The sequence below is a fragment of the Coregonus clupeaformis genome, unplaced genomic scaffold, assembly GCF_020615455.1.
Source record: "Coregonus clupeaformis isolate EN_2021a unplaced genomic scaffold, ASM2061545v1 scaf2815, whole genome shotgun sequence".
Taxonomy (NCBI): Eukaryota; Metazoa; Chordata; class Actinopteri; order Salmoniformes; family Salmonidae; genus Coregonus; species Coregonus clupeaformis.
The window spans coordinates 7,501-35,000 of record NW_025536269.1 but is presented as its reverse complement, the minus strand read 5'-3'; the positions used below and the strand labels follow the sequence as shown (position 1 = coordinate 35,000).

The following is a 27,500-nucleotide window of genomic DNA, read 5'->3' as shown; positions in this document are numbered from 1 at the left end:
TTATTATTATTACTATTGCTATTATTACTACTATTACTATTACTATTATTACTATTATTACTACTATTACTATTATTATTATTATTATTATTACTATTACTATTATTACCACTATTACTATTATTATTACTATTACTACTATTACTATTATTATTACTATTATTGTTACTACTGCTATTATTATTATTACTACTATTATTACTATTATTATTACTATTACTACTATTACTACTGCTATTATTATTATTACTAATATTATTACTATTATTATTACTATTACTACTATTATTATTACTATTATTACTGCTATTATTACTACTGCTATTATTACTATTATTACTATTATTATTGTTATTATTACTATTATTATTGTTATTATATTTTGCCAAAGCCACCTATTACCGGCTAACTAAACCCTGGTGTACCTGTGTTGGAAGTCTTGGGCATTGTGCCTCCAGAGCCCCAGGGGTCAGGAGCAGGGTTGGTTCCCCAGGGATCACTGCTCTTCATGGGGGGAACAGAGGAGGACGGGGGACCCCACGGATCTACTGGAGCCACTGGCTTTGGGGCTGCACCTGGACGGACACACACACACACACACAAAATGAGTTAACCCAGATAAGTAGACAGATGAAAAGTCATTCCTGCTGGTTGTCGGTCACATTGCTTTGACCTCGTTTTCAGATCAGTACCGCTCTAGACTACTAAGATACATCCTCCTCTCCCTCTGTCCTCCTCCCGCTCCACTCTCCCTCTGTCCTCCTCCCGCTCCACCCTCCCTCTGTCCTCCTCCCGCTCCACTCTCCCTCTGTCCTCCTCCCGCTCCACTCTCCCTCTGTCCTCCTCCCGCTCCACCCTCCCTCTGTCCTCCTCCCGCTCCACCCTCCCTCTGTCCTCCTCCCGCTCCACCCTCCCTCTGTCCTCCTCCCGCTCCACCCTCCCTCTGTCCTCCTCCCGCTCCACTCTCCCTCTGTCCTCCTCCCGCTCCACTCTCCCTCTGTCCTCCTCCCGCTCCACTCTCCCTCTGTCCTCCTCCCGCTCCACTCTCCCTCTGTCCTCCTCCCGCTCCACCCTCCCTCTGTCCTCCTCCCGCTCCACTCTCCCTCTGTCCTCCTCCCGCTCCACTCTCCCTCTGTCCTCCTCCCCGCTCCACTCTCCCTCTGTCCTCCTCCCGCTCCACCCTCCCTCTGTCCTCCTCCCGCTCCACCCTCCCTCTGTCCTCCTCCCGCTCCACCCTCCCTCTGTCCTCCCCCGCTCCACCCTCCCTCTGTCCTCCTCCCGCTCCACTCTCCCTCTGTCCTCCTCCCCGCTCCACTCTCCCTCTGTCCTCCTCCCGCTCCACTCTCCCTCTGTCCTCCTCCCGCTCCACCCTCCCTCTGTCCTCCTCCCGCTCCACCCTCCCTCTGTCCTCCTCCCGCTCCACTCTCCCTCTGTCCTCCTCCCGCTCCTCTCCCTCTGTCCTCCTCCCGCTCCACCCTCCCTCTGTCCTCCTCCCGCTCCACCCTCCCTCTGTCCTCCTCCCGCTCCACTCTCCCTCTGTCCTCCTCCCGCTCCACTCTCCCTCTGTCCCCCTTACAGACTCACACTGGACAGTTCCTGTCCCCTTTACACTGTCAAACCCACTGGACAGTTCCTGTCCCCTTTACGCTGTCAAACCCACTGGACAGTTCCTGTCCCCCCTTTACACTGTCAAACCCACTGGACAGTTCCTGTCCCCTTTACACTGTCAAACCCACTGGACAGTTCCTGTCCCCTTTACACTGTCAAACCCACTGGACAGTTCCTGTCCCCTTTACACTGTCAAACCCACTGGACAGTTCCTGTCCCCTTTACACTGTCAAACCCACTGGACAGTTCCTGTCCCCTTTACACTGTCAAACCCACTGGACAGTTCCTGTCCCCCCTTTACACTGTCAAACCCACTGGACAGTTCCTGTCCCCTTTACACTGTCAAACCCACTGGACAGTTCATGTCCCCTTTACGCTGTCAAACCCACTGGACAGTTCCTGTCCCCTTTACACTGTCAAACCCACTGGACAGTTCCTGTCCCCTTTACGCTGTCAAACCCACTGGACAGTTCCTGTCCCCCCTTTACGCTGTCAAACCCACTGGACAGTTCCTGTCCCCTTTACGCTGTCAAACCCACTGGACAGTTCCTGTCCCCTTTACGCTGTCAAACCCACTGGACAGTTCCTGTCCCCCCTTTACACTGTCAAACCCACTGGACAGTTCCTGTCCCCTTTACGCTGTCAAACCCACTGGACAGTTCCTGTCCCCTTTACACTGTCAAACTCACTGGACAGTTCCTGTCCCCCCTTTACGCTGTCAAACCCACTGGACAGTTCCTGTCCCCTTTACACTGTCAAACCCACTGGACAGTTCCTGTCCCCCCTTTACGCTGTCAAACCCACTGGACAGTTCATGTCCCCTTTACGCTGTCAAACCCACTGGACAGTTCCTGTCCCCTTTACACTGTCAAACCCACTGGACAGTTCCTGTCCCCTTTACACTGTCAAACCCACTGGACAGTTCCTGTCCCCTTTACACTGTCAAACCCACTGGACAGTTCCTGTCCCCTTTACGCTGTCAAACCCACTGGACAGTTCCTGTCCCCCCTTTACACTGTCAAACCCACTGGACAGTTCCTGTCCCCTTTACACTGTCAAACCCACTGGCCGTGTCCCAAATCTGTCTTGTCTACCACTTACTAAAACTACATACTGTGTACTAATCATACTAAACTGATTATGATTATTATTGAACGCACTGTTCAGTAAAAAAGTAATATCAACATACTACTCATCCATACTGAGAATGCCTCATCGAAATGCAATTGCGTTGATTCCCGCCATTCGTTCATTTTTGGTACGCCGCCTCCCCTGATCTGATTATCAGCCGTTGTCAAACATGTTGATCTCAGAAGACGATTCTCTTCCTAATTAGTGTGCAGTGAATTCTACCAGATGAAAAGCCCAAATGGAGTATGAACATCCTGGCATTTAAAGCACTCCATTTTGTATTTATATTTCCACATCACCAAAATGCCTACTATTTAGAACGCAAGTACGAATATTGGGACACTGCTTCTAGTCTGTGTGTGAGTGAGTGAGTGTGTGTATGTATGTGTATGTGTGTATGTGTGTATGCATTGTGACGTCACGAGAGGCTACACAGCTTTCAGCGGGATTGCTCAAGTAGTGCAAGGAGACAAGGTTCAAACAAAACAAGGATTTTATTATAGGTCTTGGGAAATTAACGAAAATATAACAAAATTCTGTTCTCTTGTGGCTCTTTAAGGGTTAACAGTTCAGGGATGTCTCTTCCACATCCAGAATCATAATTCTCACTCGCTCAGATAACTTTTCCCCAGCCTTACTGTAGTCCACGTTGCAGCTAGTGGCCAACCCAGCAAAAAGTCCTTCCAAATGTCTCTCACGTATTTCCACAGGTGCATATATCCAAAGGTGAGTATTTCCCAAAGGTAAGTATCTCCAAATCCTTATATTCCTCATGGAAGTGGACGTGCAGCACTCTTGTCCTCCAGAGAGCCCAGGTTGGAGACTGTGTCTCTTCACCCCCCCACACACTCCCTCAGTGTGTCTCTTCCCCTTCCCAAACCTTCAGCTCATCAGCTCCTGATCTGTTTCAGCTGCGTGGGAAGATTGGCCATAGAGGGGTGGAGTTCCCGACCATACCAGCAGATGGAGCCATAGCTGTCTGGGTTTGCAGCCACCTCAGGGGGATGTAACGTCCCTCCAGGACACAGCCTCTCGTGACATCACACATCCCCTCCCCTCGGGACCGACGTCCTCGTCGGGTAAAGGCAGCGAAGAAGGCATCACGCCGGGAGAGGGCGTCCGCATTGCCGTGGTGCTTGCCAGCCTGCTCTCTCTTCAACTCCTCCACCTCTAGGACCAGGGACTCAGCCTCCTGTTGTCTCTCCTTGAGTTTCTTACTGAACGCATCAGCCTTGGTTTTAGCAGAGTTTAGCTTCTGTTGAGCAGCTTTCAGTTCCTTCTCTCTCTCTGCCTCCGCATTCTTCATCTTGTTCTCCAACACCTTGTACTTCTCCTCTGCCTTCTTCTGGACCTCCCTTACTACTGCGCAGGGTCTCCTCACACTCCTCGATGGTCCTGCGCAGCCTCTCCAGCTCCTCCTGTTGCTTATGGAAGGAGCTCTGTTGGAGTTTAGCCTGGAGGATATCTAACTCTTCTGTCTTCATGTCTAACTGTTGCTTTAACAAACGATACCTCTCAGCGGTCCCCTTCAGACCAGACAGTTCTTTGTCCAGATTCTGTAGCTCCGTCTCTGTGTCGGTCTGGGCACCTGCCATCCCTATCAGAGCCCGGGCGGGAGTGAGTAATTCGGAGGATTGCACCGGAGCCTTCCCAACATGAGTCTTGCCTCTCCGTTTCCGAGGTACTCGGGTTATCCTCTCCTGAGACTCTCTCCAGAGTGGGTAAAAGGCTGGGCAGTCTCGTCCAATTAGGACAGGGACGGGGAGGGAATCAACCACCCCCGCCGTCGTGTGTATGGTTCCCCCGTGTGCTGGTCATTGTAAGTTCAGTAATGGGGTATTCTCTGGTGTCCCCATGGACACAGGAAACTGGGAGGACTTTCCCCGGGGGTCAGACACGTTGGGCCCACCAAATCCTTACGCACCAGGGTGGCCCGGCTACCAGAATCCAGTAAGGCCTCCACATCATGGTGATTCACAGTTACCGGGAAGGTGGGGGTCGATCTGGGCCGCCATCTACGACTCCCAAGAGCGAGGCAAAACGGTGTGTGGGTGCTGAGCTGGAGGACTCCGCAGTGGGCATAGGTTCATCGGCTGGTTTCCCACACTGCCAGGAGATATGTCCCATCTCCCCACACCGGTAACACTGTCGAGTTTCCCCCTCCTGGTGTACTCTTCTTGGACCCGCCTGGTTTCTGGCTCCCCCTGGAGCCGGGATAAGTCCTGACGTGGCTGGGTTCGAGACCTTGGGGGTCCTTTGGACGGGTTCTTCCCCATTTGTGGTGGGGCCGCACTCCTGGGGTCTTTTCGGGAAGCATTCAGCATCTCCGCTGTGGCCTGGTACTTTTCCACAGCTTCCACGGTCAGATCAGCCGTGGTCAAGGCCTGTTGACTGATGAACCGTTTTTGCCTCATAAGGCAGGGCGCGTAGGTAACCATCCACCACAACGGCCTCCACCACCGCCGCTGCTGTATTCCTCTGCGGATCCAGCCATTTCCTTGCGATTCGGACAAGTTCATGCATCTGCGCCCGAGGAGGTTGGTCTGGTTGGAAGGTCCAGCTGTGAAAGCGCTGGGCCATACCAAACTTTGTGAGTCCATATCTGCTGAGGATCTCAGACTTCAGGGCATCATAGTCAGTAACCTGGTCAGGGCCCAGGTCCCCGGACAGCATTCAGCGATTCCCCGGTTAGAAAGGGGGCTAACAGACCAACCCACTGTTGCTTGGGCCAGGCTTCCCTAGTGGCCGTGGCCTCAAATGCATGCAGGTATGCCTCAATGTCATCGGTAGCTCCCATCTTAGATATAAAGTCACTTGCCTTTATTGGGCGGGTATTTTGGACCACCCTCTGTCTCTGCAACTGCAATTCCTCTGCCTTCAGAAGGTTGGCTTTCTTTTGCTCCTCCAAGAGAGCCACGTTTGCTTGCATCTGGGCTTGCTGGCCAGCAACAAGGGCTTTCAATATGTCCTCCATTTCAGTCGGGCGGGAGCCTACGGCCAACTTGGAAAACTGGGTGATCAAACCTTCGGTATCCTCCTCTGACATGCACTATTAACGCTTGAGCGTGCCCGTATTCTCCACCATCTGTGACGTCACGAGAGGCTACACAGCTTTCAGCGGGATTGCTCAAGTAGTGCAAGGAGACAAGGTTCAAACAAAACAAGGATTTTATTATAGGTCTTGGGAAATTAACGAAAATATAACAAAATTCTGTTCTCTTGTGGCTCTTTAAGGGTTAACAGTTCAGGGATGTCTCTTCCACATCCAGAATCATAATTCTCACTCGCTCAGATAACTTTTCCCCAGCCTTACTGTAGTCCACGTTGCAGCTAGTGGCCAACCCAGCAAAAGTCCTTCCAAATGTCTCTCACGTATTTCCACAGGTGCATATATCCAAAGGTGAGTATTTCCCAAAGGTAAGTATCTCCAAATCCTTATATTCCTCATGGAAGTGGACGTGCAGCACTCTTGTCCTCCAGAGAGCCCAGGTTGGAGACTGTGTCTCTTCACCCCCCACACACTTCCTCAGTGTGTCTCTTCCCTTCCCAAACCTTCAGCTCATCAGCTCCTCATTTGTTTCAGCTGCGTGGGAAGATTGGCCATAGAGGGGTGGAGTTCCCGACCATACCAGCAGATGGAGCCATAGCTGTCTGGGTTTGCAGCCACCTCAGGGGGATGTAACGTCCCTCCAGGACACAGCCTCTCGTGACATCACAGCATGTATGTGTGTGTGTGTGTGTGTGTGTGTGTGTGTGTGTGTGTGTGTATATATGTGTGTATATATGTGTGTGTGTGTGTGTGTGTGTGTGTGTGTGTGTGTGTGTGTGTATGTGTGTGTGTGTGTGTGTGTGTGTGTGTGTGAGTACCGTAGGCCTGCCAGTGGTGTGTGTGTGTGTGAGTACCGTAGGCCTGCCAGGGGTGTGTGTGTGTGTGTGTGAGTACCGTAGGCCTGCCAGGGTGTGTGTGTGTGTGTGTGAGTACCGTAGGCCTGCCAGGGGTGTGTGTGTGTGTGTGTGAGTACCGTAGGCCTGCCAGGGGTGTGTGTGTGTGTGTGTGAGTACCGTAGGCCTGCCAGGGGTGTGTGTGTGTGTGAGTACCGTAGGCCTGCCAGGGGTGTGTGTGTGTATGTGTGTGTGTGTGAGTACCGTAGGCCTGCCAGGGTGTGTGTGTGTGTGAGTACCGTAGGCCTGCCAGGGGTGTGTGTGTGTGTGTGAGTACCGTAGGCCTGCCAGGGTGTGTGTGTGTGTGTGTGAGTACCGTAGGCCTGCCAGGGGTGTGTGTGTGTGTGTGTGAGTACCGTAGGCCTGCCAGGGGTGTGTGTGTGTGTGTGAGTACCGTAGGCCTGCCAGGGGTGTGTGTGTGTGTGTGAGTACCGTAGGCCTGCCAGGGGTGTGTGTGTGTGTGTGAGTACCGTAGGCCTGCCAGGGGTGTGTGTGTGTGTGTGAGTACCGTAGGCCTGCCAGGGGTGTGTGTGTGTGTGTGTGAGTGAGTACCGTAGGCCTGCCAGGGGTGTGTGTGTGTGTGTGAGTACCGTAGGCCTGCCAGGGGTGTGTGTGTGTGTGTGAGTACCGTAGGCCTGCCAGGGTGTGTGTGTGTGTGTGAGTACCGTAGGCCTGCCAGGGTGTGTGTGTGTGTGTGAGTACCGTAGGCCTGCCAGGGGTGTGTGTGTGTGTGTGTGAGTACCGTAGGCCTGCCAGGGGTGTGTGTGTGTGTGTGTGTGTGTGTGTGTGTGTGTGTGTGAGTACCGTAGGCCTGCCAGGGGTCAGGTGCAGCAGCTCCTCTTGCCCCCCAGGGGTCGGCTGAACCCCTCTCTGGAACATCCATCAGATCCAGCAGGGAGGACTGGGGCTGCTGTGGGGGGGGGGAGAAGCACCAAAAGTCATCCAATCCAGCGCAAGATGACAGAATAACTGTCCACATTTACTGTCCCTCAGCCAAGACGCTGCCTATTCCAAACAGACGGACTGTTTGTTCCATAATGAAATTAGCGGGAAGGGGAAGGGGGAGGGGGGGTAACGTTGTTTAAAAAAGGCACTGCACATGCGAGCGGTTTCATGACAGACGGAAATATCTGTTAGAAAGAAAGGGGGAGATCTAAAGATGCAACAACTAGCGTGGGGGTTGCTAATATGACTAGGATTGTGCATTTTGGCTACCGGACAAATGAAAGAAAGTTGAAAACCAATAGAACGTGAGAGAAACAGGATACTGGTTTCAAAACGGCACATGAGGAAGTCTTTATAAAATAATGCGCCTGCAACGTTTCTATGGTTGGATTTGTGTCTATAGGCTACTTTAGAAGCATGGTAAGACACGTCTCATAATATGGAGGTAAAACGTCCAGGTTTCAAACAACTAAGTTTTATGTTTTTAAAATGCATCCAGTCTCCGGATCACTGCAACGTGATGCGATGTTACTGAAGCCTGCCGAGTTGCCCTATACACTTGAACGGCGAATGGGAAGCGCGCTTCAATTACCAGTAGCTCTTTTTAAAGAAAATACGCGATTAACATTTTAGAAATTGTTGCGCAATGACTGGGCTTTTATAAAAACACATTTTTAACTCCAGCAGCAACGGCTGGTTGATGAGATGTAAATCTCTCGCGCTACATCGACTGGTATTTCCAAAAAAATCTATGAAACTGCTAAAATACATTATTTCGAATGGGGATTTTTATTTTATTTTTTTCCTTCTCCTGGACAATTGGCCGGCACCCGTTTTTATTTAATCGGCTTTGAAACCCTGACACACAGAGACAAAAAAACAACAGCCCTAATGAGAGAAACAGTCAACGCAGAAGAAGTCTTATGAGGGTCGGTCAATCAGCCATCCATCCAGCCATCATCACCTTTGAGAAAAACAGACTACAACAACCTACAGCCGTACCATTGGAAACACTGAGATAGCCAAGCCCCTCTGTCGGTCTGTCGGTGTGTGTCTGTGTGTGTGTGTACCTCTCTCTTCTTCTTGGCTAGTTTTCCAGAGCCGGTATCACCGAGGGCTTTTCCTTTACGACTCTCCTCTAGCGCCATCTGGAGTCTCAGGTCATCTCCCCGACGCATCCTCTCCTCCTATGCACAGAGAGAAAGGTAGAAAGGTACAGAGAGATTAACCTAGAGAGGAGTCCCCCTGAGCAAGGTGACTGACAGACAGACAGAGGGAGACAGGGAACAGTCTCTAAAAGACGTGTTGAAGTGTTGACCACCGAGAGATTAACCTAGAGAGGAGTCCCCCTGAGCAAGGTGACAGACAGACAGAGGGAGACAGAGAACAGTCTCTAAAAGACGTGTTGAAGTGTTGACCACAGAGAGATTAACCTAGAGAGGAGTCCCCCTGAGCAAGGTGACTGACAGACAGACAGAGGGAGACAGAGAACAGTCTCTAAAAGACGTGTTGAAGTGTTGACCACAGAGAGATTAACCTAGAGAGGAGTCCCCCTGAGCAAGCTGACAGACAGACAGAGGGAGACAGGGAACAGTCTCTAAAAGACGTGTTGAAGTGTTGACCACCGAGAGATTAACCTAGAGAGGAGTCCCCCTGAGCAAGGTGACAGACAGACAGAGGGAGACAGAGAACAGTCTCTAAAAGACGTGTTGAAGTGTTGACCACCGAGAGATTAACCTAGAGAGGAGTCCCCCTGAGCAAGGTGACAGACAGACAGACAGACAGAGGGAGACAGAGAACAGTCTCTAAAAGACGTGTTGAAGTGTTGACCACAGAGAGATTAACCTAGAGAGGAGTCCCCCTGAGCAAGGTGACAGACAGAGGGAGACAGGGAACAGTCTCTAAAAGACGTGTTGATGAAGTGTTGACCACCGAGAGATTAACCTAGAGAGGAGTCCCCCTGAGCAAGGTGACAGACAGAGGGAGACAGGGAACAGTCTCTAAAAGACGTGTTGATGAAGTGTTGACCACCGAGAGATTAACCTAGAGAGGAGTCCCCCTGAGCAAGGTGACAGACAGACAGAGGGAGACAGGGAACAGTCTCTAAAAGACGTGTTGACCACCGAGAGATTAACCTAGAGAGGAGTCCCCCTGAACAAGCTGACAGACAGAGGGAGACAGAGAACAGTCTCTAAAAGACGTGTTGATGAAGTGTTGACCACCGAGAGATTAACCTAGAGAGGAGTCCCCCTGAGCAAGGTGACAGACAGACAGAGGGAGACAGAGAACAGTCTCTAAAAGACGTGTTGACCACCGAGAGATTAACCTAGAGAGGAGTCCCCTGAGCAAGGTGACAGACAGACAGAGGGAGACAGAGAACAGTCTCTAAAAGACGTGTTGACCACCGAGAGATTAACCTAGAGAGGAGTCCCCCTGAGCAAGCTGACAGACAGACAGAGGAAGTGTTGACCACCGAACAGATGACGGGCGTGGCCGTGGCGTGCGTACCTGTTCTGCAGCCTCTCTGCTCATGGCCAGGGCCAGCTGGAGCTGTAGCTCCTCCTCTCCGCTGGTCTGGGGGCGGGCCTGCTCCAACTCTGAGCCTGGAACCGGGGACGTGGCTACACACACACACACACACACACACACAGACACACACACACACACACACCACACACACAGACACAGACACAGACACAGACACACACACACACACGTTAGACATGCCTCAGCAGAACTGACTGACACACTGCAGTACTAGACTAGAGAGAGAGATCAGTTAGAAGACATTCATTACTGCTAAAATAGACAGAGAGAGACTGGTGTGTGTTTTTTTGAGGCCCTATGGCAAAGCCAGTAGAGGAGAAGGCGTCACTTTAGTTTTTATTGGATCAGGGCGACGGGGGCACACTGAGACGGGAGCCGCTTGTGTGAGACTGTTGGCTGGAAACAGTGAGTGTGTTGTTTCCGTGGGAACTGAGGCGTGGGCGGGAGTAGATGACACAGCACAGTCGGGGACTGATGACATCGTACATCTCTACTCTGTCTGCGTCTTTCTGTCTGTCTGTCTGTCTGTCTGGCTCCCTCTCCCCCCTTTTACCCCCCCCTCTCTCAGTCTTTGCCCCCCCCTCTCTCAGTCTTTGCCCCCCCCTCTCTCACTCTTTGCCCCCCTCTCACTCTTTGCCCCCTCTCACTCTTTGCCCCCCTCTCTCACTCTCTTGCCCCCCTCTCTCACTCTTTGCCCCTCTCTCACTCTTTGCCCCCCCTCTCTCACTCTTTGCCCCCCTCTCACTCTTTGCCCCCCCTCTCACTCTTTCCCCCCTCTCACTCTTTGCCCCCCTCTCTCACTCTTTGCCCCCCTCTCTCAGTCTTTGCCCCCCTCTCTCACTCTTTGCCCCCTCTCACTCTTTGCCCCTCTCACTCTTTGCCCCCCTCTCTCACTCTTTGCCCCCCTCTCTCACTCTTTGCCCCCCTCTCTCACTCTTTTGCCCCCCTCTCTCACTCTTTGCCCCCCTCTCTCACTCTTTGCCCCCCTCTCTCACTCTTTGCCCCCCCTCTCTCACTCTCCCCCCTCTCACTCTTTGCCCCCCTCTCTCACTCTTTGCCCCCCTCTCTCTCACTCTTTGCCCCCTCTCTCACTCTTTGCCCCCTCTCTCACTCTTTGCCCCCCTCTCTCACTCTTTCCCCCCTCTCTCACTCTTTCCCCCCTCTCACTCTTTGCCCCCCTCTCTCACTCTTTGCCCCCCCTCTCACTCTTTGCCCCCCCTCTCACTCTTTGCCCCCCCTCTCGCTCTTTGCCCCCCTCTCTCACTCTTTGCCCCCCTCCCTCTCACTCTTTGCCCCCCTCTCACTCTTTGCCCCCCTCTCTCACTCTTTGCCCCCTCTCACTCTTTGCCCCCGCTCTGTATGTCCTTGAACCAATTATTTTATTTTAAAATCGCACACAGAAGTTGTTAAAGGCTAATTTAGTGGTTAACGGCAGCCTGCAGTACCCCGGTCGGCCTTCAACTTGAGTTACTTAATGAGAGGGGGCAGCACTGAGCTGGCCACCAACGTCACTTCCTGGAGTAGCTCAAAACTGCTCATGTCATGTCTCCATGAGACGCCATCTTTAACCGACTTCACTTGGCTTCAATACACTGTTGAGTCTTCACATAGGAATGAATGGTGTCACGTGATCAATGAATGGTGTCAGGTGATCGATGGCTTTGTCCATTTGAATATACAGTCATTTGGACAAAGCCATCAGGAAGCTGCTACAAACACAAGGTAGCCTAGGAGTCTGTACAGTCCAAGGTTTAACCCAGCTCTAAACCAGACCTACTCCTAGTCAGTCAGAGAGACAGACTACAGCTCTAAACCAGACCTACTCCTAGTCAGAGAGACAGACTACAGCTCTAAACCAGACCTACTCCCAGTCAGAGAGACAGACTACAGCTCTAAACCAGACCTACTCCTAGTCAGAGAGACAGACTACAGCTCTAAACCAGACCTACTCCTAGTCAGTCAGAGAGACAGACTACAGCTCTAAACCAGACCTACTCCTAGTCAGAGAGACAGACTACAGCTCTAAACCAGACCTACTCCTAGTCAGAGAGACAGACTACAGCTCTAAACCAGACCTACTCCTAGTCAGTCAGAGAGAGAGACTACAGCTCTAAACCAGACCTACTCCTAGTCAGTCAGAGACAGACTACAGCTCTAAACCAGACCTACTCCTAGTCAGAGAGACAGACTACAGCTCTAAACCAGACCTACTCCTAGTCAGAGAGACAGACTACAGCTCTAAACCAGACCTACTCCTAGTCAGTCAGAGAGACAGACTACAGCTCTAAACCAGACCTACTCCCAGTCAGTCAGAGAGACAGACTACAGCTCTAAACCAGACCTACTCCTAGTCAGAGAGACAGACTACAGCTCTAAACCAGACCTACTCCTAGTCAGAGAGACAGACTACAGCTCTAAACCAGACCTACTCCCAGTCAGAGAGACAGACTACAGCTCTAAACCAGACCTACTCCCAGTCAGTCAGAGAGACAGACTACAGCTCTAAACCAGACCTACTCCTAGTCAGTCAGAGAGACAGACTACAGCTCTAAACCAGACCTACTCCCAGTCAGAGAGACAGACTACAGCTCTAAACCAGACCTACTCCTAGTCAGAGAGACAGACTACAGCTCTAAACCAGACCTACTCCTAGTCAGAGAGACAGACTACAGCTCTAAACCAGACCTACTCCTAGTCAGTCAGAGAGACAGACTACAGCTCTAAACCAGACCTACTCCTAGTCAGAGAGACAGACTACAGCTCTAAACCAGACCTACTCCTAGTCAGAGAGACAGACTACAGCTCTAAACCAGACCTACTCCTAGTCAGTCAGAGAGACAGACTACAGACACAGAGTGAGATCCTACTGATGTGTAAATATAGCTACAGTATATATATATATATCTCACAGTGCCACAGCTCAGGGTTGTGTGTATAACTGATGTGGAAGTACTCAAAAACAATGAAAAGGAAAAACCAAGGAGGCCGAGACGCTAAAAATAAACCTAATATAATCCACACTCGAAAGAATAACAAAATATGCTAGTGAAAAGTGCTAAAAAAAAAAAAAGGTTCCTCCCACACACCTTCCATTGTAGCCTAAGTCCTGAGCACAGACCCTGACCCTGGCCCTCTACTATAACTGATGTGACCCCTGACCCTGGCCCTCTACTATAACTGATGTGACCCCTGACCCTGGCCCTCTACTATAACTGATGTGACCCCCGACCCTGGCCCTCTACTATAACTGATGTGACCCCTGACCCTGGCCCTCTACTATAACTGATGTGACCCCTGACCCTGGCCCTCTACTATAACTGATGTGACCCCCGACCCTGGCCCTCTACTATAACTGATGTGACCCCTGACCCTGGCCCTCTACTATAACTGATGTGACCCCCCGACCCTGGCCCTCTACTATAACTGATGTGACCCTGGCCCTCTACTATAACTGATGTGACCCCTGACCCTGGCCCTCTACTATAACTGATGTGACCCCTGACCCTGGCCCTCTACTATAACTGATGTGACCCCTGGCCCTCTACTATAACTGATGTGACCCCTGACCCTGGCCCTCTACTATAACTGATGTGACCCCTGGCCCTCTACTATAACTGATGTGACCCCTGGCCCTCTACTATAACTGATGTGACCCCCGACCCTGGCCCTCTACTATAACTGATGTGACACTGGCCCTCTACTATAACTGATGTGACCCCTGACCCTGGCCCTCTACTATAACTGATGTGACACTGGCCCTCTACTATAACTGATGTGACCCCTGACCCTGGCCCTCTACTATAACTGATGTGACCCCTGACCCTGGCCCTCTACTATAACTGATGTGACCCCTGACCCTGGCCCTCTACTATAACTGATGTGACACTGGCCCTCTACTATAACTGATGTGACCCCTGACCCTGGCCCTCTACTATAACTGATGTGACCCCTGACCCTGGCCCTCTACTATAACTGATGTGACCCCTGGCCCTCTACTATAACTGATGTGACCCCTGGCCCTCTACTATAACTGATGTGACCCCTGACCCTGGCCCTCTACTATAACTGATGTGACCCCTGACCCTGGCCCTCTACTATAACTGATGTGACCCCTGGCCCTGGCCCTCTACTATAACTGATGTGACACTGGCCCTGGCCCTCTACTATAACTGATGTGACCCCTGACCCTGGCCCTCTACTATAACTGATGTGACCCCTGACCCTGGCCCTCTACTATAACTGATGTGACCCCTGGCCCTCTACTATAACTGATGTGACCCCTGACCCTGGCCCTCTACTATAACTGATGTGACCCCTGACCCTGGCCCTCTACTATAACTGATGTGACCCCTGGCCCTGGCCCTCTACTATAACTGATGTGACACTGGCCCTGGCCCTCTACTATAACTGATGTGACCCCTGACCCTGGCCCTCTACTATAACTGATGTGACCCCTGACCCTGGCCCTCTACTATAACTGATGTGACCCCTGACCCTGGCCCTCTACTATAACTGATGTGACCCCTGGCCCTCTACTATAACTGATGTGACCCCTGACCCTGGCCTCTACTATAACTGATGTGACCCCTGACCCTGGCCCTCTACTATAACTGATGTGACCCCTGGCCCTCTACTATAACTGATGTGACCCCTGACCCTGGCCCTCTACTATAACTGATGTGACCCCCGACCCTGGCCCTCTACTATAACTGATGTGACCCCTGACCCTGGCCCTCTACTATAACTGATGTGACACTGGCCTCTACTATAACTGATGTGACCCCCGACCCTGGCCCTCTACTATAACTGATGTGACCCCTGGCCCTCTACTATAACTGATGTGACCCCTGACCCTGGCCCTCTACTATAACTGATGTGACCCCTGACCCTGGCCCTGTACTATAACTGATGTGACCCCTGACCCTGGCCCTCTACTATAACTGATGTGACCCTGGCCCTCTACTATAACTGATGTGACCCCTGGCCCTGGCCCTCTACTATAACTGATGTGACCCCTGACCCTGGCCCTCTACTATAACTGATGTGACCCCTGACCCTGGCCCTCTACTATAACTGATGTGACCCCTGACCCTGGCCCTCTACTATAACTGATGTGACCCCTGACCCTGGCCCTCTACTATAACTGATGTGACCCCTGACCCTGGCCCTCTACTATAACTGATGTGACCCCTGGCCCTGGCCCTCTACTATAACTGATGTGACCCCTGACCCTGGCCCTCTACTATAACTGATGTGACCCCTGACCCTGGCCCTCTACTATAACTGATGTGACACTGGCCCTCTACTATAACTGATGTGACCCCTGACCCTGGCCCTCTACTATAACTGATGTGACACTGGCCCTCTACTATAACTGATGTGACCCCTGACCCTGGCCCTCTACTATAACTGATGTGACACTGGCCCTCTACTATAACTGATGTGACCCCTGACCCTGGCCCTCTACTATAACTGATGTGACCCTGGCCCTCTACTATAACTGATGTGACCCTGGCCCTCTACTATAACTGATGTGACCCCCGACCCTGGCCCTCTACTATAACTGATGTGACCCCTGACCCTGGCCCTCTATAACTGATGTGACCCCTGGCCCTGGCCCTCTACTATAACTGATGTGACCCCTGACCCTGGCCCTCTACTATAACTGATGTGACCCCTGGCCCTGGCCCTCTACTATAACTGATGTGACACTGGCCCTCTACTATAACTGATGTGACCCCTGACCCTGGCCCTCTACTATAACTGATGTGACCCCTGGCCCTCTACTATAACTGATGTGACCCCTGACCCTGGCCCTCTACTATAACTGATGTGACACTGGCCCTCTACTATAACTGATGTGACCCCTGACCCTGGCCCTCTACTATAACTGATGTGACCCCTGGCCCTCTACTATAACTGATGTGACCCCTGACCCTGGCCCTCTACTATAACTGATGTGACCCCTGACCTTGGCCCTCTACTATAACTGATGTGACCCCTGGCCCTCTACTATAACTGATGTGACCCCTGGCCCTCTACTATAACTGATGTGACCCCTGACCCTGGCCCTCTACTATAACTGATGTGACCCCTGACCCTGGCCCTCTACTATAACTGATGTGACCCCTGGCCCTCTACTATAACTGATGTGACCCCTGACCCTGGCCCTCTACTATAACTGATGTGACCCCTGACCCTGGCCCTCTACTATAACTGATGTGACCCCTGACCCTGGCCCTCAACTATAACTGATGTGACCCCTGACCCTGGCCCTCTACTATAACTGATGTGACCCCTGACCCTGACCCTCTACTATAATTGATGTGACCCCTGACCCTGGCCCTCTACTATAACTGATGTGACCCCTGACCCTGGCCCTCTACTATAACTGATGTGACCCTGGCCCTCTACTATAACTGATGTGACCCCCGACCCTGGCCCTCTACTATAACTGATGTGACCCCTGACCCTGGCCCTCTACTATAACTGATGTGACCCCTGGCCCTCTACTATAACTGATGTGACCCCTGGCCCTCTACTATAACTGATGTGACCCCTGACCCTGGCCCTCTACTATAACTGATGTGACCCCTGACCCTGGCCCTCTACTATAACTGATGTGACCCCTGACACTGGCCCTCTACTATAACTGATGTGACCCCTGACCCTGGCCCTCTACTATAACTGATGTGACCCCTGGCCCTCTACTATAACTGATGTGACCCCTGACCCTGGCCCTCTACTATAACTGATGTGACCCCTGACCCTGGCCCTCTACTATAACTGATGTGACCCCTGACCCTGGCCTCTACTATAACTGATGTGACCCCTGGCCCTCTACTATAACTGATGTGACCCCTGACCCTGGCCCTCTACTATAACTGATGTGACCCCTGGCCCTCTACTATAACTGATGTGACCCCCGACACTGGCCCTCTACTATAACTGATGTGACCCCTGACCCTGGCCCTCTACTATAACTGATGTGACCCCTGACCCTGGCCCTCTACTATAACTGATGTGACACTGGCCCTCTACTATAACTGATGTGACCCCTGACCCTGGCCCTCTACTATAACTGATGTGACCCCTGACCCTGGCCCTCTACTATAACTGATGTGACCCCTGACCCTGGCCCTCTACTATAACTGATGTGACCCCTGACCCTGGCCCTCTACTATAACTGATGTGACCCTGACCCTGGCCCTCTACTATAACTGATGTGACCCCTGGCCCTCTACTATAACTGATGTGACCCCTGACCCTGACCCTCTACTATAACTGATGTGACCCCTGACCCTGGCCCTCTACTATAACTGATGTGACCCCTGACCCTGGCCCTCTACTATAACTGATGTGACCCCCGACACTGGCCCTCTACTATAACTGATGTGACCCCTGACCCTGGCCCTCTACTATAACTGATGTGACCCCTGACCCTGGCCCTCTACTATAACTGATGTGACCCCTGACCCTGGCCCTCTACTATAACTGATGTGACCCCCGACCCTGGCCCTCTACTATAACTGATGTGACACTGGCCCTCTACTATAACTGATGTGACACTGGCCCTCTACTATAACTGATGTGACCCCTGACCCTGGCCCTCTACTATAACTGATGTGACCCCTGACCCTGGCCCTCTACTATAACTGATGTGACACTGGCCCTCTACTATAACTGATGTGACCCCTGACCCTGGCCCTCTACTATAACTGATGTGACCCCTGACCCTGGCCCTCTACTATAACTGATGTGACCCCTGGCCCTCTACTATAACTGATGTGACCCCTGACACTGGCCCTCTACTATAACTGATGTGACCCCCGACCCTGGCCCTCTACTATAACTGATGTGACCCCTGACCCTGGCCCTCTACTATAACTGATGTGACCCCCGACCCTGGCCCTCTACTATAACTGATGTGACCCCTGACCCTGACCCTCTACTATAACTGATGTGACCCCTGACCCTGACCCTCTACTATAACTGATGTGACCCCCGACCCTGGCCCTCTACTATAACTGATGTGACCCCCGACCCTGGCCCTCTACTATAACTGATGTGACCCCTGACCCTGACCCTCTACTATAACTGATGTGACCCCTGACCCTGGCCCTCTACTATAACTGATGTGACCCCTGACCCTGGCCCTCTACTATAACTGATGTGACCCCGACCCTGGCCCTCTACTATAACTGATGTGACCCCTGACCCTGGCCCTCTACTATAACTGATGTGACCCCTGACCCTGGCCCTCTACTATAACTGATGTGACCCCTGACCCTGGCCCTCTATAACTGATGTGACCCCTGGCCCTCTACTATAACTGATGTGACCCTGGCCCTCTACTATAACTGATGTGACCCCCGACCCTGGCCCTCTACTATAACTGATGTGACCCCTGACCCTGGCCCTCTACTATAACTGATGTGACCCCCTGACCCTGGCCCTCTACTATAACTGATGTGACCCCTGACCCTGGCCCTCTACTATAACTGATGTGACCCCTGACCCTGGCCCTCTACTATAACTGATGTGACCCCTGGCCCTCTACTATAACTGATGTGACCCCTGACCCTGGCCCTCTACTATAACTGATGTGACCCCTGGCCCTCTACTATAACTGATGTGACCCCTGACCCTGGCCCTCTACTATAACTGATGTGACCCCTGGCCCTCTACTATAACTGATGTGACCCCTGACCCTGGCCCTCTACTATAACTGATGTGACCCCTGACCCTGGCCCTCTACTATAACTGATGTGACCCCTGACCCTGGCCCTCTACTATAACTGATGTGACCCCTGACCCTGGCCCTCTACTATAACTGATGTGACCCTGGCCCTCTACTATAACTGATGTGACCCCTGACCCTGGCCCTCTACTATAACTGATGTGACCCCTGACCCTGGCCCTCTACTATAACTGATGTGACCCCTGGCCCTCTACTATAACTGATGTGACCCCTGGCCCTCTACTATAACTGATGTGACCCCTGACCCTGGCCCTCTACTATAACTGATGTGACCCCTGACCCTGGCCCTCTACTATAACTGATGTGACCCCTGACCCTGGCCCTCTACTATAACTGATGTGACCCCTGGCCCTCTACTATAACTGATGTGACCCCTGACCCTGGCCCTCTACTATAACTGATGTGACCCCCGACCCTGACCCTCTACTATAACTGATGTGACCCCTGACCCTGGCCCTCTACTATAACTGATGTGACCCCTGGCCCTCTACTATAACTGATGTGACCCCTGGCCCTCTACTATAACTGATGTGACCCCTGACCCTGGCCCTCTACTATAACTGATGTGACCCCTGGCCCTCTACTATAACTGATGTGACCCCTGACCCTGGCCCTCTACTATAACTGATGTGACCCCTGGCCCTCTACTATAACTGATGTGACCCCTGACCCTGGCCCTCTACTATAACTGATGTGACCCCTGACCCTGGCCCTCTACTATAACTGATGTGACCCCTGGCCCTCTACTATAACTGATGTGACCCCTGGCCCTCTACTATAACTGATGTGACCCCTGGCCCTCTACTATAACTGATGTGACCCCTGGCCCTCTACTATAACTGATGTGACCCCTGACCCTGGCCCTCTACTATAACTGATGTGACCCCTGGCCCTCTACTATAACTGATGTGACCCCTGACCCTGGCCCTCTACTATAACTGATGTGACCCCCTGACCCTGGCCCTCTACTATAACTGATGTGACCCCTGGCCCTCTACTATAACTGATGTGACCCCTGACCCTCTACTATAACTGATGTGACCCCTGACCCTGGCCCTCTACTATAACTGATGTGACCCCTGACCCTGGCCCTCTACTATAACTGATGTGACCCTGGCCCTCTACTATAACTGATGTGACCCCTGACCCTGGCCCTCTACTATAACTGATGTGACCCCCGACCCTGACCCTCTACTATAACTGATGTGACCCATGGCCCTCTACTATAACTGATGTGACCCCTGACCCTGACCCTCTACTATAACTGATGTGACCCTGGCCCTCTACTATAACTGATGTGACCCCTGACCCTGGCCCTCTACTATAACTGATGTGACCCCTGACCCTGACCCTCTACTATAACTGATGTGACCCCTGACACTGGCCCTCTACTATAACTGATGTGACCCCTGACCCTGGCCCTCTACTATAACTGATGTGACCCCTGGCCCTCTACTATAACTGATGTGACCCCTGACCCTGGCCCTCTACTATAACTGATGTGACCCCTGACCCTGGCCCTCTACTATAACTGATGTGACCCCTGACCCTGGCCCTCTACTATAACTGATGTGACCCCCTGACCCTGGCCCTCTACTATAACTGATGTGACCCCTGACCCTGGCCCTCTACTATAACTGATGTGACCCCTGACCCTGGCCCTCTACTATAACTGATGTGACCCCTGACCCTGGCCCTCTACTATAACTGATGTGCTACATTATATTCATCCCGACCTGCCTTATACAGACAGCGCCACACACAGCTACTGACTGATTTGGAACTGATTGTTGTCAGAGGAAGAGGAGGAGGTCTCTGTTGTGTGTGGCATGGGGCGGGGCTTGGTGTGTGTGGCAGGGGGCGGGGCTTGGTGTGTGTGGCATGGGGCGGGGCTTGGTGTGAGTGGAAGAGGCTTGGTGTGAGTGGCAGAGGCTTGGTGTGTGTGGCAGGGGGCGGGGCTTGGTGTGAGTGGCATGGGGCGGGGCTTGGTGTGTGTGGCATGGGGCGGGGCTTGGTGTGTGTGGCATGGGGCGGGGCTTGGTGTGTGTGGCATGGGGCGGGGCTTGGTGTGTGTGGCATGGGGCGGGGCTTGGTGTGTGTGGCAGGGGGCGGGGCTTGGTGTGTGTGTCAGGGGGCGGGGCTTGGTGTGTGTGGCATGGGGCGGGGCTTGGTGTGTGTGGCATGGGGCGGGGCTTGGTGTGTGTGGCAGGGGGCGGGGCTTGGTGTGAGTGGTAGGGGGGGCGGGGCTTGGTGTGAGTGGCAGAGGCTTGGTGTGAGTGGCAGAGGCTTGGTGTGTGTGGCAGGGGGCGGGGCTTGGTGTGAGTGGCAGAGGGCGGGGCTTGGTGTGAGTGCCAGAGGCTTGGTGTGAGTGGCAGGGGGCGGGGCTTGGTGTGAGTGGCAGGGGCAGGGCTTGGTGTGAGTACCAGAGGCTTGGTGTGAGTGGCAGGGGCGGGGCTTGGTGTGAGTGGCAGAGGGCGGGGCTTGGTGTGAGTGGCAGAGGCTTGGTGTGAGTGGCAGGGGGCGGGGCTTGTGTGAGTGGCAGAGGCTTGTTGTGAGTGGCAGAGGGCGGGGCTTGGTGTGAGTGGCAGGGGGCGGGGCTTGGTGTGAGTGGCAGGGGGCGGGGCTTGGTGTGAGTGGTAGGGGGCGGGGCTTGGTGTGAGTGGCAGAGGCTTGGTGTGAGTGACAGGGGGCGGGGCTTGGTGTGATGGCAGGGGCGGGGCTTGGTGTGAGTACCAGAGGCTTGGTGTGAGTGGCAGGGGCGGGGCTTGGTGTGAGTGGCAGAGGGCGGGGCTTGGTGTGAGTGGCAGAGGCTTGGTGTGAGTGGCAGGGGGCGGGGCTTGGTGTGAGTGGCAGAGGCTTGTTGTGAGTGGCAGAGGGCGGGGCTTGGTGTGAGTGGCAGGGGGCGGGGCTTGGTGTGAGTGGCAGGGGGCGGGGCTTGGTGTGAGTGGCAGAGGCTTGGTGTGAGTAGCAGAGGCTTGGTGTGAGTGGCAGGGGGCGGGGCTTGGTGTGAGTGTCAAGGTGCACAGCACAGAGGAGAGCGAGACCAGAAAGACAAAACACACACAAAAAAAAGTCTGTGCTGTCGAAAGCTCTTGCTAGCAAGTTAGATGTTCTCAGCTGTTGGAAGTTACTGGCAGTAAAAAAACAGACAATTGCTATCATTGAGAGTTTAATCTCTCAGTTATTACATTTAACAAACAATAAAAAATACTGTTCTAGAAGGTAAACATCAGTACCAGCATATAGTAAAATACGGTTTAACGACCAGCCCTACGAACAACAAAAGAATACACGTAACTCTACTGAATTCTAACTAACCATCTCTGGTTCCATCTCCAACATACACATTTAAAAAGAGTGAGTCACTTCACACCCTGAGTGAACAATACCCGGAATCTTCCACTGTCTGGAATCCCCAAAATGCCCCTTGGCAACACCCCAGCCCCGCTCTCATTGGCCAGTGCCTGTTAAGCGTCGTTTCTATTGGCTGATCTCTGCTTCCTTCAGATAATGACTCAGCTGCTACAGTTTCCACCACATCTATCAAGACCACACACACACACACGCGCGCGCTACACTCACCAGGAGATGAGACCTTAGAGCTCCACTGCTATGACCTAAAAAGGTTAGAGGTGACTGGGGCCAGAAAGGGGAAGTGTTGTTTATTCTCTCTCCCTGTGAAGGAGAGGTGAGCACGGAGCTCCCCGGAGAGAAGGGGAACAGATTCCAGTCATGTGAAGGAGAGGTGAGCACGGAGCTCCCCGGAGAGAAGGGGAACAGATTCCAGTCATGTGAAGGAGAGGTGAGCACGGAGCTCTCCGGAGAGAAGGGGAACAGATTCCAGTCATGTTAAGGAGAGGTGAGCACGGAGCTCCCCGGAGAGAAGGGGAACAGATTCCAGTCATGTGAAGGAGAGGTGAGCACGGAGCTCCCCGGAGAGAAGAGGAACAGATTCCAGTCATGTGAAGGAGAGGTGAGCACGGAGCTCCCCGGAGAGAAGAGGAACAGATTCCAGTCATGTGAAGGAGAGGTGAGCACGGAGCTCCCCGGAGAGAAGGGGAACAGATTCCAGTCATGTGAAGGAGGGGTGAGCACGGAGCTCCCCGGAGAGAAGGGGAACAGATTCCAGTCATGTGAAGGAGGGGTGAGCACGGAGCTCCCGGAGAGAAGGGGAACAGATTCCAGCCATGTGAAGGAGAGGTGAGCACGGAGCTCCCCGGAGAGAAGGGGAACAGATTCCAGTCATGTGAAGGAGAGGTGAGCACGGAGCTCTCCGGAGAGAAGGGGAACAGATTCCAGTCATGTGAAGGAGAGGTGAGCACGGAGCTCCCGGAGAGAAGGGGAACAGATTCCAGTCATGTGAAGGAGAGGTGAGCACGGAGCTCCCCGGAGAGAAGAGGAACAGATTCCAGTCATGTGGAAGGAGAGGTGAGCACGGAGCTCCCCGGAGAGAAGAGGAACAGATTCCAGTCATGTGAAGGAGAGGTGAGCACGGAGCTCCCCGGAGAGAAGGGGAACAGATTCCAGTCATGTGAAGGAGGGGTGAGCACGGAGCTCCCCGGAGAGAAGGGGAACAGATTCCAGTCATGTGAAGGAGAGGTGAGCACGGAGCTCCCCGGAGAGAAGAGGAACAGATTCCAGTCATGTGAAGGAGAGGTGAGCACGGAGCTCCCCGAGAGAAGGGGAACAGATTCCAGTCATGTGAAGGAGGGGGTGAGCACAGAGCTCCCCGAGAGAAGGGGAACAGATTCCAGTCATGTGAAGGAGGGGTGAGCACGGAGCTCCCCGGAGAGAAGGGGAACAGATTCCAGCCATGTGAAGGAGAGGTGAGCACGGAGCTCCCGGAGAGAAGAGGAACAGATTCCAGTCATGTGAAGGAGAGGTGAGCACGGAGCTCCCCGGAGAGAAGGGGAACAGATTCCAGTCATGTGAAGGAGAGGTGAGCACGGAGCTCCCCGGAGAGAAGGGGGAACAGATTCCAGTCATGTGAAGGAGAGGTGAGCACGGAGCTCCCCGGGAGAGAAGAGGAACAGATTCCAGTCATGTGAAGGAGGGGTGAGCACGGAGCTCCCCAGAGAAGGGGAACAGATTCCAGTCATGTGAAGGGAGAGGTGAGCACGGAGCTCCCGGAGAGAAGGGGAACAGATTCCAGTCATGTGAAGGAGAGGTGAGCACGGAGCTCCCCGGAGAGAAGGGGAACAGATTCCAGTCATGTGAAGGAGGGGTGAGCACGGAGCTCCCCGGAGAGAAGGGGAACAGATTCCAGTCATGTGAAGGAGAGGTGAGCACGGAGCTCCCCGGGAGAGAAGAGGAACAGATTCCAGTCATGTGAAGGAGGGGTGAGCACGGAGCTCCCCGGAGAAGAGGAACAGATTCCAGTCATGTGAAGGAGAGGTGAGCACGGAGCTCCCCGGAGAGAAGGGGAACAGATTCCAGTCATGTGAAGGAGAGGTGAGCACGGAGCTCCCCGGAGAGAAGGGGAACAGATTCCAGTCATGTGAAGGAGAGGTGAGCACGGAGCTCCCCGGAGAAGGGGAACAGATTCCAGTCATGTGAAGGAGAGGTGAGCACGGAGCTCCCCGGAGAGAAGAGGAACAGATTCCAGTCATGTGAAGGAGAGGTGAGCACGGAGCTCCCCGGAGAGAAGGGGAACAGATTCCAGTCATGTGAAGGAGAGGTGAGCACGGAGCTCCCCGGAGAGAAGGGGAACAGATTCCAGTCATGTGAAGGAGGGGTGAGCACGGAGCTCCCCGGAGAGAAGAGGAACAGATTCCAGTCATGTGAAGGAGGTGATTCTACTTCCTCCTCTGATGTCTGTGTGTTCCAGGGGAATGTGGCCCTACTGCAAGCCTGCAGCTCGGAGCCAGGGGGGCTGTATGAGGTGGAGGGGCTACATGGTTTTAGTAGGGTGTCTCCCCCCCCTTCTGCCCAGTTTTAGTAGGGTGTCTCCCTCCCCCCCCTCTGCCCAGAGTTTTAGTAGGGTGTCTCCCCCCCCCTCTGCCCAGAGTTTTAGTAGGGTGTCTCCCCCCCCGCCCAGAGTTTTAGTAGGGTGTCTCCCCCCCCCGCCCAGAGTTTTAGTAGGGTGTCTCCCCCCGCCCAGAGTTTTAGTAGGGTGTCTCCCCCCCGCCCAGAGTTTTAGTAGGGTGTCTCCCCCCTCTGCCCAGAGTTTTAGTAGGGTGTCTCCCCCCCTCTGCCCAGAGTTTTAGTAGGGTGTCTCCCCCCCTTCTGCCCAGTTTTAGTAGGGTGTCTCCCCCCCTTCTGCCCAGTTTTAGTAGGGTGTCTCCCCCCCTCTGCCCAGAGTTTTAGTAGGGTGTCTCCCCCTTCTGCCCATTTTAGTAGGGTGTCTCCCCCCCCTCTGCCCAGAGTTTTAGTAGGGTGTCTCCCCCCTTCTGCCCAGAGTTTTAGTAGGGTGTCTCCCCCCTTCTGCCCAGTTTTAGTAGGGTGTCTCCCCCTTCTGCCCAGTTTTAGTAGGGTGTCTCCCCCTTCTGCCCAGTTTTAGTAGGGTGTCTCTCCCCCCCTCTGCCCAGAGTTTTAGTAGGGTGTCTCCCCCCTCTGCCCAGAGTTTTAGTAGGGTGTCTCCCCCCTCTGCCCAGAGTTTTAGTAGGGTGTCTCCCCCTCTGCCCAGAGTTTTAGTAGGGTGTCTCCCCCTCTGCCCAGTTTTAGTAGGGTGTCTCCCCCCTCTGCCCAGTTTTAGTAGGGTGTCTCCCCCTTCTGCCCAGTTTTAGTAGGGTGTCAGGTAGCCTTCATTCTCTCACAGCATCCAGCTAGCTGACGCCATGCTAGTTTCCTGTCAGGTAGCCTTCATTCTCTCACAGCATCCAGCTAGCTGACACCATGCTAGTTTCCTGTCAGGTAGCCTTCATTCTCTCACAGCATCCAGCTAGCTGACACCACGCTAGTTTCCTGTCAGGTAGCCTTCATTCTCTCACAGCATCCAGCTAGCTGACGCCACGCTAGTTTCCTGTCAGGTAGCCTTCATTCTCTCACAGCATCCAGCTAGCTGACACCATGCTAGTTTCCTGTCAGGTAGCCTTCATTCTCTCATGGCATCCAGCTAGCTGACACCATGCTAGTTTCCTGTCAGGTAGCCTTCATTCTCTCACGGCATCCAGCTAGCTGACGCCACGCTAGTTTCCTGTCAGGTAGCCTTCATTCTCTCACAGCATCCAGCTAGCTGACGCCATGCTAGTTTCCTGTCAGGTAGCCTTCATTCTCTCACAGCATCCAGCTAGCTGACGCCACGCTAGTTTCCTGTCAGGTAGCCTTCATTCTCTCACAGCATCCAGCTAGCTGACGCCACGCTAGTTTCCTGTCAGGTAGCCTTCATTCTCTCACAGCATCCAGCTAGCTGACGCCACGCTAGTTTCCTGTCAGGTAGCCTTCATTCTCTCACAGCATCCAGCTAGCTGACGCCACGCTAGTTTCCTGTCAGGTAGCCTTCATTCTCTCACAGCATCCAGCTAGCTGACGCCACGCTAGTTTCCTGTCAGGTAGCCTTCGTTCTCTCACAGCATCCAGCTAGCTGACGCCACGCTAGTTTCCTGTCAGGTAGCCTTCGTTCTCTCACAGCATCCAGCTAGCTGACGCCACGCTAGTTTCCTGTCAGGTAGCCTTCATTCTCTCACAGCATCCAGCTAGCTGACGCCATGCTAGTTTCCTGTCAGGTAGCCTTCATTCTCTCACAGCATCCAGCTAGCTGACACCATGCTAGTTTCCTGTCAGGTAGCCTTCATTCTCTCACAGCATCCAGCTAGCTGACACCATGCTAGTTTCCTGATTTTTGACTCCATTGATTTAGTCACCTTAATTCTGGCCATTCTAACTTTTGAACGTATTATGATAGAGACATGAGGTTTGGACCGTTGGTTCTTAGAGGATTATCTATACAATTTTCCCACTGGTAAAAATATGAGTTTTGATTGGACACCCTAGTTTAAGGAACAAGAAAATCAAAACTGGGACACAATCTTAAACTCTTGTGTGTCGAAGTGTGTGTCTGTGTGTGTGTGTGTCTAAGCGTGTGTTTGTGCGTAATATAAAATGAGTGCTACTCACAGCCGTGGTAGGATGCAGGTGACCCCTCCGACTTGCCGTACTCCTCGCTGTAGGAGGTAGACAGGTTGGGCTGAGACGAACCTCGCCCAAAACCCTGACCTGGTGCCACGGCACCTGTAGTGGTTACCTGGGCCATCCTCTCCTTAGTCTTCAGAGCCTGGGAACGCTCACCTGGACAGCATCAAAATATCATCATCAGTAACCTCACCTGGACAGACCTAGTGGTACATGCTAGACGGTACATTACTATAGACAGACCTAGTGGTACGTGCTAGACGGTACATTACTATAGACAGACCTAGTGGTACATGCTAGACGGTGCATTACTATAGACAGACCTAGTGGTACATGCTAGACGGTACATTACTATAGACAGACCTAGTGGTACGTGCTAGACGGTACATTACTATAGACAGACCTAGTGGTACATGCTAGACGGTACATTACTATAGACAGACCTAGTGGTACGTGCTAGACGGTACATTACTATAGACAGACCTAGTGGTACATG

At 52.9% G+C, this 27,500-nt stretch overlaps 1 protein-coding gene across 3 annotated transcripts in view; it reads right to left on the bottom strand.

The window, feature by feature from the left end:
• LOC121562346 (epsin-2) overlaps window positions 1-27,500 on the bottom strand; it is a 46,276-nt gene that overhangs the window by 16,079 nt on the left and 2,697 nt on the right. For all 3 annotated transcript variants that reach the window (XM_045219839.1, XM_045219837.1, XM_045219838.1), the window contains exons 3-7: window positions 26,990-27,160; window positions 10,135-10,247; window positions 8,697-8,813; window positions 7,486-7,591; window positions 426-575 (exon numbers count right to left, since the gene is read on the bottom strand). In XM_045219839.1, coding sequence (XP_045075774.1) covers window positions 426-575; window positions 7,486-7,591; window positions 8,697-8,813; window positions 10,135-10,247; window positions 26,990-27,160 — 657 coding nt within the window. The remainder of the gene's footprint in view (window positions 1-425; window positions 576-7,485; window positions 7,592-8,696; window positions 8,814-10,134; window positions 10,248-26,989; window positions 27,161-27,500) is intronic.